Source organism: Geospiza fortis, unplaced genomic scaffold, assembly GCF_000277835.1.
Source record: "Geospiza fortis unplaced genomic scaffold, GeoFor_1.0 scaffold70, whole genome shotgun sequence".
NCBI classification, from domain to species: Eukaryota; Metazoa; Chordata; class Aves; order Passeriformes; family Thraupidae; genus Geospiza; species Geospiza fortis.
Window position 1 is genome coordinate 518,427 of NW_005054317.1, and position 16,262 is coordinate 534,688.

At 40.2% G+C, this 16,262-nt stretch overlaps 1 protein-coding gene across 1 annotated transcript in view; it reads left to right on the top strand.

The window, feature by feature from the left end:
• CNTN3 (contactin 3) overlaps positions 1-16,262 on the top strand; it is a 74,771-nt gene that overhangs the window by 27,947 nt on the left and 30,562 nt on the right. The window contains exons 3-5 of the mRNA XM_031056371.1: positions 8,312-8,515; positions 9,395-9,497; positions 10,452-10,636. Of these exons, the coding sequence (XP_030912231.1) occupies positions 8,312-8,515; positions 9,395-9,497; positions 10,452-10,636 (492 nt within the window). The remainder of the gene's footprint in view (positions 1-8,311; positions 8,516-9,394; positions 9,498-10,451; positions 10,637-16,262) is intronic.

Below are 16,262 nucleotides of genomic sequence, written 5' to 3' on the forward strand. Positions count from 1 at the left end.
ATATATATATCTATTTATATATTTGTGCACCATCTTCATTTGCTTTATAGTGCATGTTTTTAAGCTGACAGAGAGGTGGATAAACAGCCCTAGAAGCTTTTAGCAGTTTCTTACCCCAAAATCTTACAGAACTCTTTAACTCCACGTTCATTTGTGGGGTATCTCCTGGAAGAATGGAGGGATGGAAAGAAAAAGGGAGAAGTTGATTAAGAAGAACCAAATTGCAAGAAAAAAAATCAGGTTGGACCTTTTTACTTACCCAGTCCCAGGTATCTCAGTTATGCCTTGGGGGAAAAAGGAGAAAATTGGAGACAATAACTGCATTTGGCTCTCCACCAAGTTTATTTTTATCCCTAAATTGTGGCTGTGGGGTGTTTCTCCTCCAGCTCTTTATTATCTTCTCTACTAAAATATTTGGGTTTTTCTTTGCAAACAGGGTAATTGATTAGGAGGAGGCAGGAGGGAGGTGGCTGCAGTCCCAGCGTTCAGAACAAGAGTGCTGAAAGGAATTTTTGTTTTTCACAAGGGTTTTATCAAGTACCTTCTCCTAAAAGAGTGCAAGAGTACCAAATGAAAGTGTCACTGAGTACTGCTTCCACATATAAATATTGGTGCTTTACTTTGAAAATTGACTCCTGGGTTATTTCCATTAGTTTCCCTTGGTTTATGTCCCTAATATTTAACATTCACAAGAAATCAGATTTATTTTAGTTCGGCAATAAACTAAACGATCGCCTTTTTTATCCTCAAAATTATTACAGGCAGGAAGCAATTTTAAAGTACTTCCAGCTATTGAAAAAGCACAGCAGAATTCTGGAAATGCTCTTAGCAATTAAATGTAAAGTTCTAGGGAGGTGATTAAAAGAACAGTTTGTCACTTGGAATGGATGTGGCTAATGGGGATTTATTTACATATTGCTTCCTAAGGCACTTTCTTACTTCTCTGCTGCCTCCAGAGTGGGAGCAGCGTGCTCAGAGCCAGGGCCCTTGCAGTGACACAGCCAGTCTGGAACAATTAGTGCAGAAATGTGATGAGCAGGAACCAATCCATCCGCTGCACAGCTCCAGGGGAACCAAAATTGGGAGTTTTGTTCAGCCCTGGGAGCGCAGAGCAGCAGAGCTGTTCTGTCAGGCTCTCATTCACATCTGGGCTGCCACGGGAGCACCCAGGGGTGTTTCACTGCCAGCTGAGGACCACCTGGGGATGCAAAGCCATGGGCAGGAGCCTGGATAATGTTCCTGGCCAGCAGGGCCACGTGCTCAGCCCTTCCCCAGGGAATCTGTGGTGGTTTTGGGGATCCCCAGATGGAGGAGGAAATGAGAATCTGACTCCATGTTCTTAGAAGGCTAATTTATTATATGATATGATAGATGAGATGAGATATGGTATGACATTAATTATATTATATTAAATGCTATACTAAGCTATACTAAAGAATAGAAAAAGGATACAGACAGAAGTCGTGGGGAGGAAAGATGAATCTGACTCCATGGTCTCAGAAGGATAATTTATTATTTTATGATATGATATTGTCTTGTATTATACTATATTCTATACTATATTATACTATATTATGTTATGAATGCTATACTAAACTATACTAAAGAATAGAAAAAGGATACATACAGAAGGCTACAAAGAATGATAATGAAAACTTGTGACTCTGCCTCCAGAGTCCCAACACAGCTGGACTGGGATTGGTCATTAAGTTAAAACAATTCACATGAAACCAATCAAACAACCACCTGTTGGTAAACAATGTCCAAACCACATTCCAAAGCAGCAAAACACAGGAGAAGCAATCAGATAATTATTGTTTTCAGTTTTCTCTGAGGCTTCTCAGCTTCCCAGGAGAAGAAATCCTGGCCAAGGGATTTTTCAGGCAATATGATGGTGACAGGAATCTGGGGTTGGACTGGCCACGAGGGGGTTGGTGTTAATAAAGAAATCAACTGCCAGTCTGCAGCATCTGTTTCCCAAGGCTGAGCTGGGAAATGTTGATGCTGTAGTTACAGTGATGAGCCATGCTTGGGATGATTTAGAAGAGCTCCAGGAATTATTCAGTGGCCTCAGCCACCTTCAGTGGCCGTGTGACATTCCTGTGGCAGCTGAGCACAGGTGACACATCATTGTGTGCAGTCACCTCCTCTGTGGCTGTGCTCTAGGCTGGGGGACAGCAGAAAAAATATTATTCAGCATTTTTTAAGAATTAAATCTGTTTTTACTTCAAACTAAAGCTCCTTCCAAAATCAGAATGACAAGTGGACTCTTACCCTGTTTTGTTTAAAAATGAAAATCAGGTTTTAGCCTGAAGAAGGAACCTTGCAGCTTCAGCTGAAACGTTTCAATATTCTCATTTAATGAGTAGATTGGAATGGCAAGATATTGTGTGTGTTTGTGTCTCACTGCTCTCATTGTTCTGGGCTGTTCCATACACACCAGTTGCATGCCTGATTACCTGCACAGCAGGCTGAAAATTGATCTGGTATATTTTTGCTATGAAATAATTCAACTTTTATGCCAAAACAATTAATGTTATACATTAGTTTCAAATCAGAGTGTTGCCATTATACTCTGGAATAAAATTAATTTCTTGGGATACATTTTTCACTTTTGGTAGCTGGACTTGCATTCCCATCACGCAGTTTGCATTTGGTATAAATAGAAATTCAGCCAAAAGAGTTCTTCTGCAGAGTTCAGGTGAAATCCCAGTGGTTGGGGAAACACTGCACCTATTTTAAGCAGATCTCAGTTTCTCACATCACTCCTGGAGGCCACAGGTCAAGTCCTGCCACACAGGTTTTGTAATTGTCATTATTTTTATATAGAGAACATGAACAAAAAGTAAATACCAGCCCCATTTGTTCTCTGAAGTGTGACTGCAGCTAAAGACTTTTTCATTATCAGAGATGGAACTACTTGAATGCCAACAGCCCAGGATCCCCCTGGAAATGCAGTCTGAGCCTTGCTTTGGTTTCTTTTTCCCAGCTGCACACACCTAAGATAGTTTTTAAGTTCTGAGCATTGAATGTGTGCAAGAATATACCCCAAACCCTTGAAATTATCTACAATTTATCTCAAATGATATTCTAAACTAGTTTTTCATTGCCAAGATGCTGCCATTTCTGACAGAGGCACCTTGTGACATTTTAAGCTCCAGCTTACACATATATTATGGGAGCACACAAACACCTTGTCCTACACCTCCAGAGCAGGAGATTTTTTATTTGGAAAGCAATTTTTAACGTTTACCAGGAGAAATAAAGGAGATGTTACTTGATTTGTGGCACAGGGAAGGTGACACCAAGAGCAGCTGGAGATGGGGGCTGGCCAGGGGAGGATGGGGTTGCTGAACTAAATGCAGGAAAATTGGCCCAAGTGAGAAGGGAAAAGTATTAAGGAGAAGCTTGAATTAATTTACGTAAAATAAAACCAGTTATACCCCTGGGAGCACTGACATTCCATTATCCCAGTCCCACAGCAGTGTAATCCAAGGATTTGCCTGCAGGGAGGCGAGTGGGCACAGTTTGCACCCCAGTGCATCCTCTGGGACCTTAATTGCACTTTTACCTCATTAATTAATTCCCTGCTTTTAGGTGATTTGTTTGCACTTTCCCAGGGGTTCCCGTGCAGACAGTGGTGACAAATGGACATTTTTGTGGGTGATTGTCCCACAAAACCCAGCCTGAATGCTCAGTGTGAGCTCTCAGAGCTCCTCCTCAGTGAGCGAGGGGTGCTCATCCACAAACCCCCTTTTCTGCCATTTCATCACACTTGCAGCTGAAATTGGGCCAAATGATGAACTAATTGGTTTCTGCCTTAATTAGGGAGTCTGTTATTATCCTCTCAAAATCAGTGTTACTTTTCCATCACTCTTCACCTAAGGTAGATCATTCCAAATAGCTGTTTGCTGCACATTTCCATGGTTTTAATTGCAGTTTCTGTCATTGCTAAATTCTGTCTGATTACTTTCTTGGAAACAGTTTTCCAGGAGCCACGTGCCATCGTGTGGGAGGGGCAGAGAGCCATTGGGAGACACAAAATTCCAGGATATTTCAGCTTTTCCTTGTGTCTCTGCTACAGAATATTGTAAAATCAGAGCTGGAGAAGTGCCTGAAATAATTGGGATTTGGGTATCAGTGATTGACATGAAACTTCTTTATGTTTTGGTGATTGTTGGTTTTTTTGGGGGGATTTTTGGGGTTTTTTCTTAACCTTGAAGTTCAGTCAGCTCCATGCTCCCCAAAATCAAGAATCTTCATTTCTTACCGGTTTTATTTCTGGAAACACCCACTTGGCTAATTCAAATCCAGTCAGTTTGGAGCATTTAAAATCTGTTTCAGAAGAACACTGTTCACTTCACTTACTTGTGGCTGTTTTAGAAGTCTCAGTTAGGTGTGAATTATGCGGCTGGCAGGTAGGTATTAAGCAGGTTTATTGAAGTGATGGCCCAGAAGACAAGGAGCAAGAGCTGGCATTATTTATGCAAATAGTGAATAAAATTAACTTTGTGAATTGTTCTTCTCCTTTTGATCATAGGTCTCTGTGCCTTTTTTTCCCCCCTAAACTTCTGCTTTTCTAACTTCCTGAATTTAATTACAGTTTGGGATATTCCACCACTGCTGTTGTCACTTAAATTCTGTTTACAAGAGGTAAAATCACCCTGGTTCTGTAAATGATCTCCCAGTGAAGTGATTCAGTCTCACTTAGAAGAAATGTGTAATTTCTGTAATTTTTATATTTCTAGAATTCTTTAAATATTATTTAAAGCCATATTTTCAAAAGCATGTGGCATAAACTTAAGCCTTGACTTTGAACATAGTTAAAAACCAATAAATGTGTGAGTTTTACCCCTTTTTGTTCCTTTAGCAACAGTAATTTGGGGTTTTTTAAGGTTCATAAATAGCAGGAAATTACCCTGGTAAGCCCCAAAGGCCATGGTGATTTAATTGTTGAATTTCATAAAGAATTCAGGTTTAAAAATGACAAGTAATTTTATAAGCATTTTTTTTTAATTGAGCACTTAAGGTGCACAAAAGGCCTGGAACAGCGTGAACATGCTGAGTGTGTTGGAAACTGCACAGTAAATAATAATCAAATAATGGAAAATAAAGAGAAGCCGCCAACCAAGACGTAGTAAACAAATAAAAATTGAGTAATAACTGTAATTTCCAATACCTTATCCATGTATGGTCGCCAAATAAGGGAAAAATGCATTGGAAAGCAAAGGCTTAGAACTCAGAGGAAGCCCAGGAGAGACATATTACTTCCATTTATAACAGAAAATCAACTGAAAACTTGTAATTGACAGAAAGGGAGTGAGTTTGTGTCCCTGGAGGTGCCCAAAGATCAGCAACAGGCAAATGGTGTAAACATAATAAATCACACCACAAGTTGTTTAATATGATTTTTTGTTCTTTTTTTTTGTTTTTTTTTTTATAATTTTGGAAAGTAAGAGTGCAGTTTTGTAAAGGACAATAAATATAAAATGAGGTGGTGGGGCACAGGGCTAGAAGTACCCCAGCCTTTTTTAAGGGAGTCAGTGAAAATAAGTGTTGAATGGGGAATTAGGTTTCCAGGAGTGTTTATTCATGGGTTGAAGGACCCAATTAAACTGGAGTCCACTTTGCATGGCTGCCATAATCCCAGTGACTGATTTCAGTGGGTTTATTCTTGACTTAACCCAATATCCTAGCAATGAAATGAAGCTGCTTCTTCTCCTGCTGCATCTCCAGATCTCCACACTGTTCTGGACATCTTTTTTATTTTTATTCTTGCCCTTTTTTTTAAGCATGAAATAATATTTTGAGCAAGGAAGCACAGGTGGTTCAATAAATACCAGAAGCATTAAAGGCTGGTGTCACCCACGGCTGCCTTGTGGGTGTCTGAGTTCGGTGTGGAGGTGAAAATTGGCTTTTTTTGGTTCCTAACTCAGTGTTCAGCCCTGAGATCATTGTGTCCACCCAGCTCTTCTGCAGAAAGAATTCTCTATTTTCTGCCTTTCCCATTTAGAAAGATCCCACATTCCCTGCTACCTAAGATCTTGTAGTCCCCTTCAAACTCCTCAGGTGTGCTCTCTTTTTTCTTTATTTTTGAAATAATTTAATGCTTCCCACTGCACTAATTCCCCCATGGTTTCCTGACAAATCCTTGCTGCCTTCCTTTCCACAAATGAATTGCACCTCTGAGTTCTGGAGGAAGGAATTGTGGTGAAAGCCATTGGTGATCCTGAGGTCCATGGAGGTGATGGTCTTGTAGGTATTTTCCTCCTTATGGTGTTGGTTTTGGCAAGAAATATTTCTAATATTTATTTCTTTGTTTATAATATTTATTTATTTGTTTATTTGTCCTATTTATTTATTAATTATTTATTTATATTTATATTTATTGCTAATATTTCTAAATATGACAGAAGTTTAACTCCTGAGCCTGTTAATGGTCGGCCCAGGCCGCTGCTGCAAAATTATCGTAATGGAAGAGGTTTAAATATTGATAGAAGAAAATTAAATGCAGGTTAATGATCAGCCATTTCATTTGATGCCTTTTCTGCATTAGGCAGCCTATAAATATCTTAATAATTTCGTTTATTGAGTGGGTTTTTTTCACCTGCACAGTCTTACCTTGTGTTAAATTGTCCTGTTGGCTTTGGCAGCCTGGGGAGGGGTTGAGGGCTCAGGTTGTGTCACCTTTTCATTTCATGGTGTACCCAAATTTGTGCACCCTCAAATTAAAGCTGTGCAGGAGGGGCTGATCTCCATCTTGTGGGGACAGTGCCAGTGCTGCAGACACTGCAACACAAGAAAGGTCAGTCAGGCTGTAATCATTGCTAATTAGCACTTCCAGAAGCTGTAATCTTTGTGTAACTGCCACGTGGGTGAAAAAAATTATTCCTTGCCTAGAACACCATTAAAAATTTATTTTCCTTTGATCCTGCAGGAAATGAATGAGACAAACACGTGGCCTGGCACAGGAAGGGGCTTTTGCCAATTAAAATTGGCCACACAAGGCTCAGAGTGATGCTCAGGAAACAAAACAAATTCAGTGGATTTTTTTGCCAAATCTCTTGGTTTCTCTTTCGAGGTGTGGGTTTGTTTTTTTTCCCTTTCAGATAATCATAATGAGTGGTAGGGAGGGCTACTTTGCCACATCACAGTGTTTTTAATGGAGTTTTTTATAGATTTTTGTATGAAAAAAATAGTTTTGCTCTGTGATGAGCCCTACTGGGAATTTAGGCTTCTTCTGACATCCTTATCACGTGGATACTGCTATCTTGTTTCTACCTGCTAATCATCTGGCTGAGCAGTTAAGTAGCTACTGAATGAATAATCTTTCCATTTTAGCAAAGTTTGCTCTCATTTTGCTGTCTGTTCCTATTTCTGTGCATACTAAATTTCAAAAAAAAAAAAAAAAGAAGGAGATTTAAACAAACCTGCTAATATTCTGGATTTCTTTTGCCTTTTTTTTTTTCTTCTGCTGAAGGAGATGGTGAGAAAAAAATGGGGGGTTTTGCTAGTTTCTGGTACTTTTTAAAATGTATTTTTCTCTGTCACTGGCTCTGTTTGTTACACAGTACAGTACTGTAAATAATGCAGTGATGTCAAATATAGCAGTAAAGTTGTCTTTGAAGGGAAAAAAGGTGGAAAAATCCTATCAAACACCTTTGCATGTGTGTTTTTCCCCACCGTAGAGATGGTGAAAAAAAATGGGGGTTTTTGCTGGTTTCTGGTACTTCTTAAAGTGTATTTTTCTTAGTCGTTGGCTGTTTGTTACACAGTACAGTACTGTAAATAATGCAGTGCATTGTATTTGCAGGGATCCCCATGGCAGGAAGGAATGATGAATCTGACTCCATGTTCTCAGAAGGCTAATTTATTATTTTTATACTAGAATATATTAAAGAATACTATACTAAACTATACTAAAGAATACAGAAAGGATACTTACTGAATGCTAAAAAGATAATAATGAAAACTTGGGACTCTTTCCAGAGTCCTGACACAGCTTGGCCTCAATTGGCCATTGAGTCAAAACATGAACATGAAACCAATGAAACAATCACCTGTGGTAAACAATCTCCAAACACATTCCAAAGCAGCAAAACACAGGAGAAGCAATTGAGATAATTATTGTTTTCGTTTTCTCTGAGGCTTCTCAGCTTTCCAGGAGAAAAATCCTGGGCGAAGGGATTTTTCAGAGAATGTGAATGCCACAGCAATGCTGTCAAATACAGCAGTAAAGTGATCTTTGAAGGGAAAAAACATGGAAAAATCCTACCAAACACCTCTGCTTGTGTTGTTTTTCCCCACCCAGACCTGTCGTTCGCCTGGATCTTCAACGAGTACCCCTCGTTCGTGCAGGAGGACAGCCGGCGCTTCGTGTCCCAGGAGACAGGGCACCTGTACATCGCCAAGGTGGAGCCCTCCGACGTGGGCAACTACAGCTGTGTGGTGACCAGCAGGGCCAGCAGGAGCCCCGTGCTGGGCTCCCCCACGCCGCTGGTGCTGCGCACGGACGGTACGGAACCGAACGGAACAGCTGCCAGGGACACACGGTGTGACCGCGTTCACAGGGGTCCCAGGATGAGGGAGGAGATGAGGATCTGACTCCATGTTTCAGAAGGCTTGATGTGGTATTTTGTCATATATATTATATTAAAACTATACTAAAAAGAATAGAAGAAATTATTTCATCATAAGGCTAGCTAAGAATAGAAAAAGAAGGAATGATAACAAAGGCTTGTGGCTCAGACAGAGAGTCCAAGCCAGCTGGACTGTGATTGGCCGTTAATTAGAAACAACCACATGAGACCAATCACAGATGCACCTGTTGCATTCCACAGCAGCAGATAACCATTGTTTACGTTTGGTTCCTGAGGCCTCTCAGCTTCTCAGGAGGAAAAATCCTAAGGAAAGGATTTTTCGGAAAATACAATGGCTACAACATGGAATGATCAGATGTCCAAGGCAAAAAAGGGCATTTATTTTTGGACCTCAGTATTTATAGAGTTTCATAAGTGACCGTGGATTGGAGGATGAAATTGCCACCTCTCCAACCACACTGTTCAAACAAGCAGTCCATTGTTGCCCTGGTTTTTTAAGATTTTCTAAGCCTTCTGATGTTTACATTCTTGTAACAAACTTTCTCATACACTTTCTGTAAGTAACTCGTTGTTTTGCATTCTTTTATGGAGGAGGACACATTTGATGGACTGTTGGTTTGTCCAGTGTCATTGGAGAGTTGGCACTTTCACCATCCAATCCTCTGTCCCTTCTATCACTGTGCTTCCCTTTATAAGCAGATAATCAGAGAAATGATCTTGAATTGCAAGAGAGAGAAAGAAAACCCTTTTGAAAATCACCTTGAAAATTTGACCTTCTCAATTGTCTCGCACAGGTGTGATGGGGGAATACGAGCCCAAAATAGAAGTTCAGTTCCCTGAGACCCTGGCAGCAGCCAAAGGCTCCACTGTGAAGCTGGAGTGCTTTGCACTGGGAAAGTAAGTGTTCCTCTTCACTGAAAGTTGAAGCACCTTTGGGGTCACCTGCACAAGAGCTGTGGGGCTCTGGTGTTGCCCTGATTTTGGTCATCACAGCTCCTGCCTTGAAATGAGAGGGCAAAGACTCTTGGAGTGTATTTTGATTTTGTTTAGAATTAAGATGTGTATGTTGGCAGCACAGGAATTTACATTTCACTTCAAATTAACTTGAGTAGATTCTCTGTGGTTTTGCATATGACCTTTGAGCTAAGTCTCTTTTCTTTGTGCAAGGAGATGGTGCTGAAGCCTGTGAGAATGTTGTCTGAATTTTCCCCTTAAATGTACTTGATGCTTTCATAATATTGTTCTTTCTTTATGGCCAAAATAAAGATTGAAGTGCATTTCTGCTCTGAATGATGCTTCACTCGCAGCTGATACCTTTTGTCTTTCACAGATGATCTGAGAATGCATTTGTGTTTCTGTAACTGTATTTATTTACCAGTGTGGGTTTGTTTGCAGGCAGTTTGTCAGGTGCCCGCGTCAGATTGATAACTTGATCACACACTGTTGCTTTGGCTCCCTGGAGAGGGGAGGGGAGGTTTGCAAATCAGAGAATTAAAGGCTGCTGGAGGATGGCAATTCCAAAAGATTTGCCTGGATTCTTCCTCTGTGGAAGCCACTGGTAAATGTCACCCATCCTCTGGGGAGGCCAGTGCTGATTTACAAGAAATGTTGCAATTATTGGGCATTCACAGAGTTATTCCTGACGAATTTGGGGCCACAAATGCAGCGTAGGAATCAGCAGGGAATGCAAATCAGGTGCCTGAGTGTCTGACCATCTGTCATGTACAGTGTGGTTACTGCATTTAACACAGCCTGCAAGTCACTGCTGAATTTAGTTTGCTTTAAGTATCTCATTATGACAATCAAGGACTTTAAGCAAAACTGTTTAAAATCTCATTACTCTCTCTTTAGCCCCGTGCCTCAGATTAACTGGAGAAGAGCTGACGGGCTGCCATTTCCAAGTAAAATAAAGCTGAGGAAATCCAATGGCATGATTGAAATCCCTAATTTCCAGCAGGAGGATGCAGGGCTCTATGAATGCATTACTGAAAACTCCAGGGGCAAAAACATTGCAAGAGGACGTCTCACTTACTATGGTAGGAAACCTCTGGTCTGCCTCTCTCCCTCCTTTCTTTACTCATGAAACACAAACTGCTCTGGGGTATTCTGGAATTTCCACTTTCTGCAGTTCCATTGGGCATTTGGGCTTAAAAATCCATGGCATTTTAAGTGCTTCCAGAAAGTGAGAATTTCTGCAGCAGTTTCTTGGTAAGGTCTCTAAGAAATGGCTTAAAAGCTCAGGGATTGCTGAGAATAAAGCAGAGTGTGCTTGTGCTTGGTTTTTTTCTCTGATGGAAAGACTTTTTTTTTTTAGAACATTTCTTCTCGGTCTATTGGTGAAACCTTCAATTTTCAGTCAATTGGATTTATTTGGGGGATCATTTAGGCCTCCCATTTATGAGAAGTACAAATTTTGTCTTGCTTTGTGAAAAGATTACTGATGGATATTCTCAATCCTGTGCTTTCAAAACAGCCAATTTTATTTTAAAATGAGTAAATAAATGGGAGGATATAATCCAGTATAGGAAATGAAATAATATGAAATTTTATAGCTGGAAAAAAAGCAGTCTCTTGTGCATTTGAGGCTATAGAGTGAAATGAGTATCAGCAAAGCACACTGGTGGTGGTGTAAAGCCAGAGTGATTTGCAACAAAGTGGTAATTGACAATTTTTGTTAAAGCCAGATCTCAGCAAATATAATTTTCCTTACTTCAATGGCAATTTAAACAGTGATTCTGACTCTGCCTTGGAATGTTTCCCTCATGGAGGAATATTTGAGCAAGGGGATGGGTTTAGAGTTGGATAAAGGCACAGAGCACAGCTCCTCTGCAGCTGGGAGCAAGTTCTTCACTGCCTCTCCATGGGGAGCAGCTGGCTGGTACAGCACACACATTTTGGTCCTTGAAGATTTTACTTTAAGGCACAATAGATTTTATAAGGAGGAAGGAAAATTTCTCTCCTTGCCAGCTTCCAAATTAATCTTTACACTGAATAAGGCCCCGTTGTTGGAAATGTTCAAGGTCAGGTTGGGCAGGGGACTTGAAGCAGCACAAATTTTCCATGCACTGATTGTAATTATGACTTCTTGAGAAATCCTGTGATTGACACAGGGCAACAAATCCAAGCTGCTTCACCTGCCAGTGTCCTCTGCCATGCCAAACTTGGCACTGTGCATTTTATTTTTAAATAAAATTTAAAAGTTTTTATTAAGTGACCTTATTTTTCGCTTGAAAGTTGCAGAGTTGGGGTTTGTACATCATTTTGCCTCAACATTCCTATGGCAGTGTCAAGTGGGGGCAGTTGTGAGATGTATCACTGTAAATTAGATATAAATTAGAATAGATAAAAAGTAGATAGAGAAATTAGATATAAAATAGAGTGGATTTGTTCATCAGTCCTTGTAATTCCAGCAGTGCCATTCCTGGGGTTCCTGCCCTGCTGCCCAGATTCTTCTTTGCTCATTAAAAGCCCACAGAGCTGAAATAAAGGATGTTGCTCATGAACAAAAGCAACTCAGCTGCAGTTCTGTAACAATGGAATTCACAATGAACAACGTTCATTGTGAACGTTTTCAGTGCAAATCCAAACAGGGATTTGAACCCTCATATTCCAGGAGGAGTGGCTGCCCATGTTAGGAGCCATCCCTGATATGGATGTTTATCTTAAGAAGAATAATGAGAGCTGTAATGGCAGTAATGGCACTCCAACTGTTTCATTTCATTTGTTCTGCTTCATGGAACCCATTCTGCAGAATTAAATAGATTTAAGTAATCTTTCTTATTTTGGTGCTTGCTTTGTTGTTGCAGTTAGAATTCCAACGAGCCTGGATTCGGGATGAGAGCATTTATAACTTCTCTTGATAATTCAAAGTTTTATAACTGAAGATAATGTCTTCTGATGGGTTGCCACCTCATCTGGTGCCAAAGCCCAGAAATGTAATAATAACCACATCCCACTCAGCCTTCCAATAAAATATCAATATTTAAGGAAGTTGTTCTAAAAGCAGATGAGGATTTGGGGGAAACTAATACAATAAGCTGAAGACATGGAGTAAAAAATCACCCATCTGCCAGAAAGTACCAGTGCTGTCAAAAATCCACAAATCTGCTGTTTTTAGGGAATGGTGGCTGCTGTTAGAACATTCAGAAGTTTAAGGCGTGTCTGCTTATCAAACATAGAAAAATACAAACATTACAAAAGTACAAATGCCTTTTTATTTCAATAGTGACAACATTCATTTTCCTCTGGGCAGAACAAAGCATATTTCTGCCTGACCCAAAAAAAAAGTCAGTATGAGAAGGATTCGGTTTAATGTTTTGCAAGTTGTCATGGTGAAATAATATGAAAAAGAAATCTTTAGGCAGAAAAAATACTGATAAAAATCATTCATGTGCCTGAAAAATAGGTTTTTCTTTCTTTGCAAACTTTAAGGATTCTTTGAAACGTAACATAAAGCTGGTCCTAAACCAAAGCTTGAAACATTCATTGCTCTGGTACAAAGTGAAACACTCCTATTCTGATTTGTTTTATGAGCTGAAACTGCGAAGTTTAAAATCTAAAAATCAGGTTTTCCAGTTCATAAACAGTTTGGTTAAAAGCCTTCCTTTTTCATCCAATAACGAATTACAGCCTTGAAGCCACAAAGTCCTTGAACAACTTCACTCCTGTCCATAGTCAGTTTCCCAAGAATTCCTATAAATCTGTCACATCTGTAACTCCTGAAAGAAATGAAATGAGTCTGTTTTATTATAATTATGGTGTGTTTTAAATATAGCTCTCCACCCATAGTTGGAGTTGATAATTAAAATAGATATTCTAAACCAGATATTCTGGGTTCATTACAACACTCACAGACTATTAATCTTCCTTTTCTCTCCTGAAGGATTTTATCAAGAAAAGCCTGACATCAAATGTTCAGTTTTTTGTCCCTTTTACAGTTCCAGCATTTGTTAAATGCCAGTTTTCTACTCAGGAGAGCTCAGATTGTGCTAAAAATAGGAGAAGATTATCCAACTTAGATTGAATGTAGAACCTGAAGATTTAAATAATTTGCTTTCCCTTTATTAGCCTGTTCGTTTGTCATCGCTTTTAGCTTCCCATAAAGAGATAACAGGAGAAAAAAAAAGAATCCACAGAGGTGTTTCACGTCAGAGAAAAATGAGAGGAGATGAAACAATTGTATTTTTGTCTTTTAGGATGCAATTAAACATGAAGCACGATAAAGATATGTACAGCAATTAATTTAAGGTATAATTGAAGGAAATATATTCTTAATTAGCCCATGCTGATATACCAGCAGTCCTGCTTGGCAGCACCAAGGTAAAATGTTTGACAGGGAGAAAGAAATTCTGCTGCTGTTCTCCTTTTGCTCTGCAGTGCTGGTCTGTGGTAACACAGACAAAATCTCCCAGGAATCAGTAGAATCTACCTCATTTTTTTAGTGTGTTAAGAAATATTGGTATATTTGGGTTGGTTTTTTTTTAAATAATCTATCAGCAAAACTAAACTGAAACTGTTATTTGTGTATGTGGAAGAATATCTCTGTTTAAAGGTTTTATCTGATAGTCTTGTGCTTGGCATGTCTTCAAAACATTGACAGCAAAGTTACAAATGACGGAATAATATCAAAGAGTTGCTGAGTTTGATCATCTAGAGTTTAATTGTAATGCTGTCTAATAATACAATTTCCTTGCTGCCCAGACAAATAGTTTTTCTTCTTTTACGTACTAAAGCTTTTCCGAGTGATTTGGAATTACCTGTTGCTTGAGGGCATTCTTATTTTCCAATGGGAGCCAAAAAATGAAATTTTCAGAGATGTCACAGCTGCTTCTCCAGGCCCAGCTGGCTCAGCAGAACAAAAGTGCTTTGTGCTTGAAGTCCTTTGAGTTTGGAGGTGAAATAAGAGTTCATCCCTGCTGCAGGCATCAGTGGGAGTGTCAGAGCCTGGCTTGAAGACAGGAAAGCTACAGGTTACACTTTTGGGGTGGGTTTTGCCCCTGTTTGATTCACAGCTTCCCTTCTTCTGCTCTGGGAAGTTCTTTGTGCTCTGATTTTCCTGTCCAGCTGCTGAGCTCCCCAGAGGTGTTTCAGAGAGTTCCAGCCCAGCTTTCCTGGTGGAAATGTCAAAGTGCAAGTGTAAGAAGGGAACATTTTGTGTGAATCCCTGTTCTGGAGGAGCTCCCCAGGGGCTTTGGCTCCCTGCAGGAGTCAGGGCCCTGAAGTTCTGCCTTCCCTTCGCTCCTACAGAATTAAAACCAGATTTTTGTGGGATTCTCTCGCTCTGAAGGAGGTAATACATAAAAATACGTGTTGTGATGCACTGTGCGTGGTTAGCCCACAAATAATTCACAAATCCCAGCCCAGCCTCTGGAAAGTGTCACTTCTTCAGCCAAAAGCATCCCTACAGTCTGTCTTCCTTCACATCAACCCCCAGGACACCACAAAGGATTTGTAAAATCTGAAAAAATGGTTCTTCCCTCCCTTTTGGCCTACAGGGGAGGCCTGGAGTGTAATGGAGCAACAGTTGTTTCCTGCAGGCTTAACTGGCTGGGTCATCATAACCACCAGAAAAGATGAGATGTCTCTCCCTGGGATGCTCTTTATGAAGTTACACACTTGTTCTCTCCTTGCCTCTGGGACCACGAGCACTGCAAGGAATATTTTAGGCTAAAACAACTGAAGCAAAATCTAGGCTGGTGCTTTTCCAAGTGACTGGCCATGGAGCTGACGGCTAACCTGCTTCAGAAAATCACTTTACCTACAAGCATTTCGTCCTGGGGGAGCTCCAGATGAATCTTTCATGAAGATTGCACAGCAAGTTCCCAAGAATTCTTAATATCATCCCAAAATACAGATTCCTGTCACAGCCTCAAACCCTGCACTGTGAACTCCTTTAAAATTAACTTCCAACCTCTCAGCTTACAGGACAATGTCTATTTTTTTTTAAATCTCAGCAAGGATGTGCTGCCTGCCTATTCCTTGCTTTAGGAAGAAGGGACTCCTTTTCTCTCCTCAGGAAAATCCAGGTTTCACAATAACTCTGCAGTAGTTCCAGGAGATTCCTTCCCTTCACTCCATTCCTATAGAATTAAAACCAGATTTTTGTTGGATTCTCTCACTCTGAAGGAAATAATGCATAAAAATACGTGTTGTGGTGCACTGTGCATGGTTAATTCACAAATAATTCACAAATCCCAAGAGAAAATGAGACTTGGTTAGCAAGTCTTCCTTCAGGAGCACAGATGTGGCAGTGATGGTGGAATCAGATCTTCAGGGCAGTAAAATCTGCTAAACCTTGAGAGGAATAAAACTGTTTATTCAGAGTCCTTCACATGTCCTCAGGCAGAGCTCAACAAAAAGGGGCAGAGCTGGGCTTGGCAAGTCCTGCTCCTGTTTTGGGAAGGTTTCAGAGCTGCTGATACCTGACTTTATTTCTGCACATGAAGCGCCTTTATTCTGGCCAGGAGTCAGAGTATTCCCAGCTGGAATTGCCCCTCTTGAGCTGCCTTTTCAATTTTGAGCTGGTTGGTGGAATTGTTCTCTTTCGAAGACAGATTGAAAATGGTGCTTTCCTTCCTGCTCACCTCCTCCATCAGGAATTGGAAGAGAAAAAAGAGCCTTCCTCCAGGAAATCACTGGAGTCTCCATCCTCACAGACAAGCA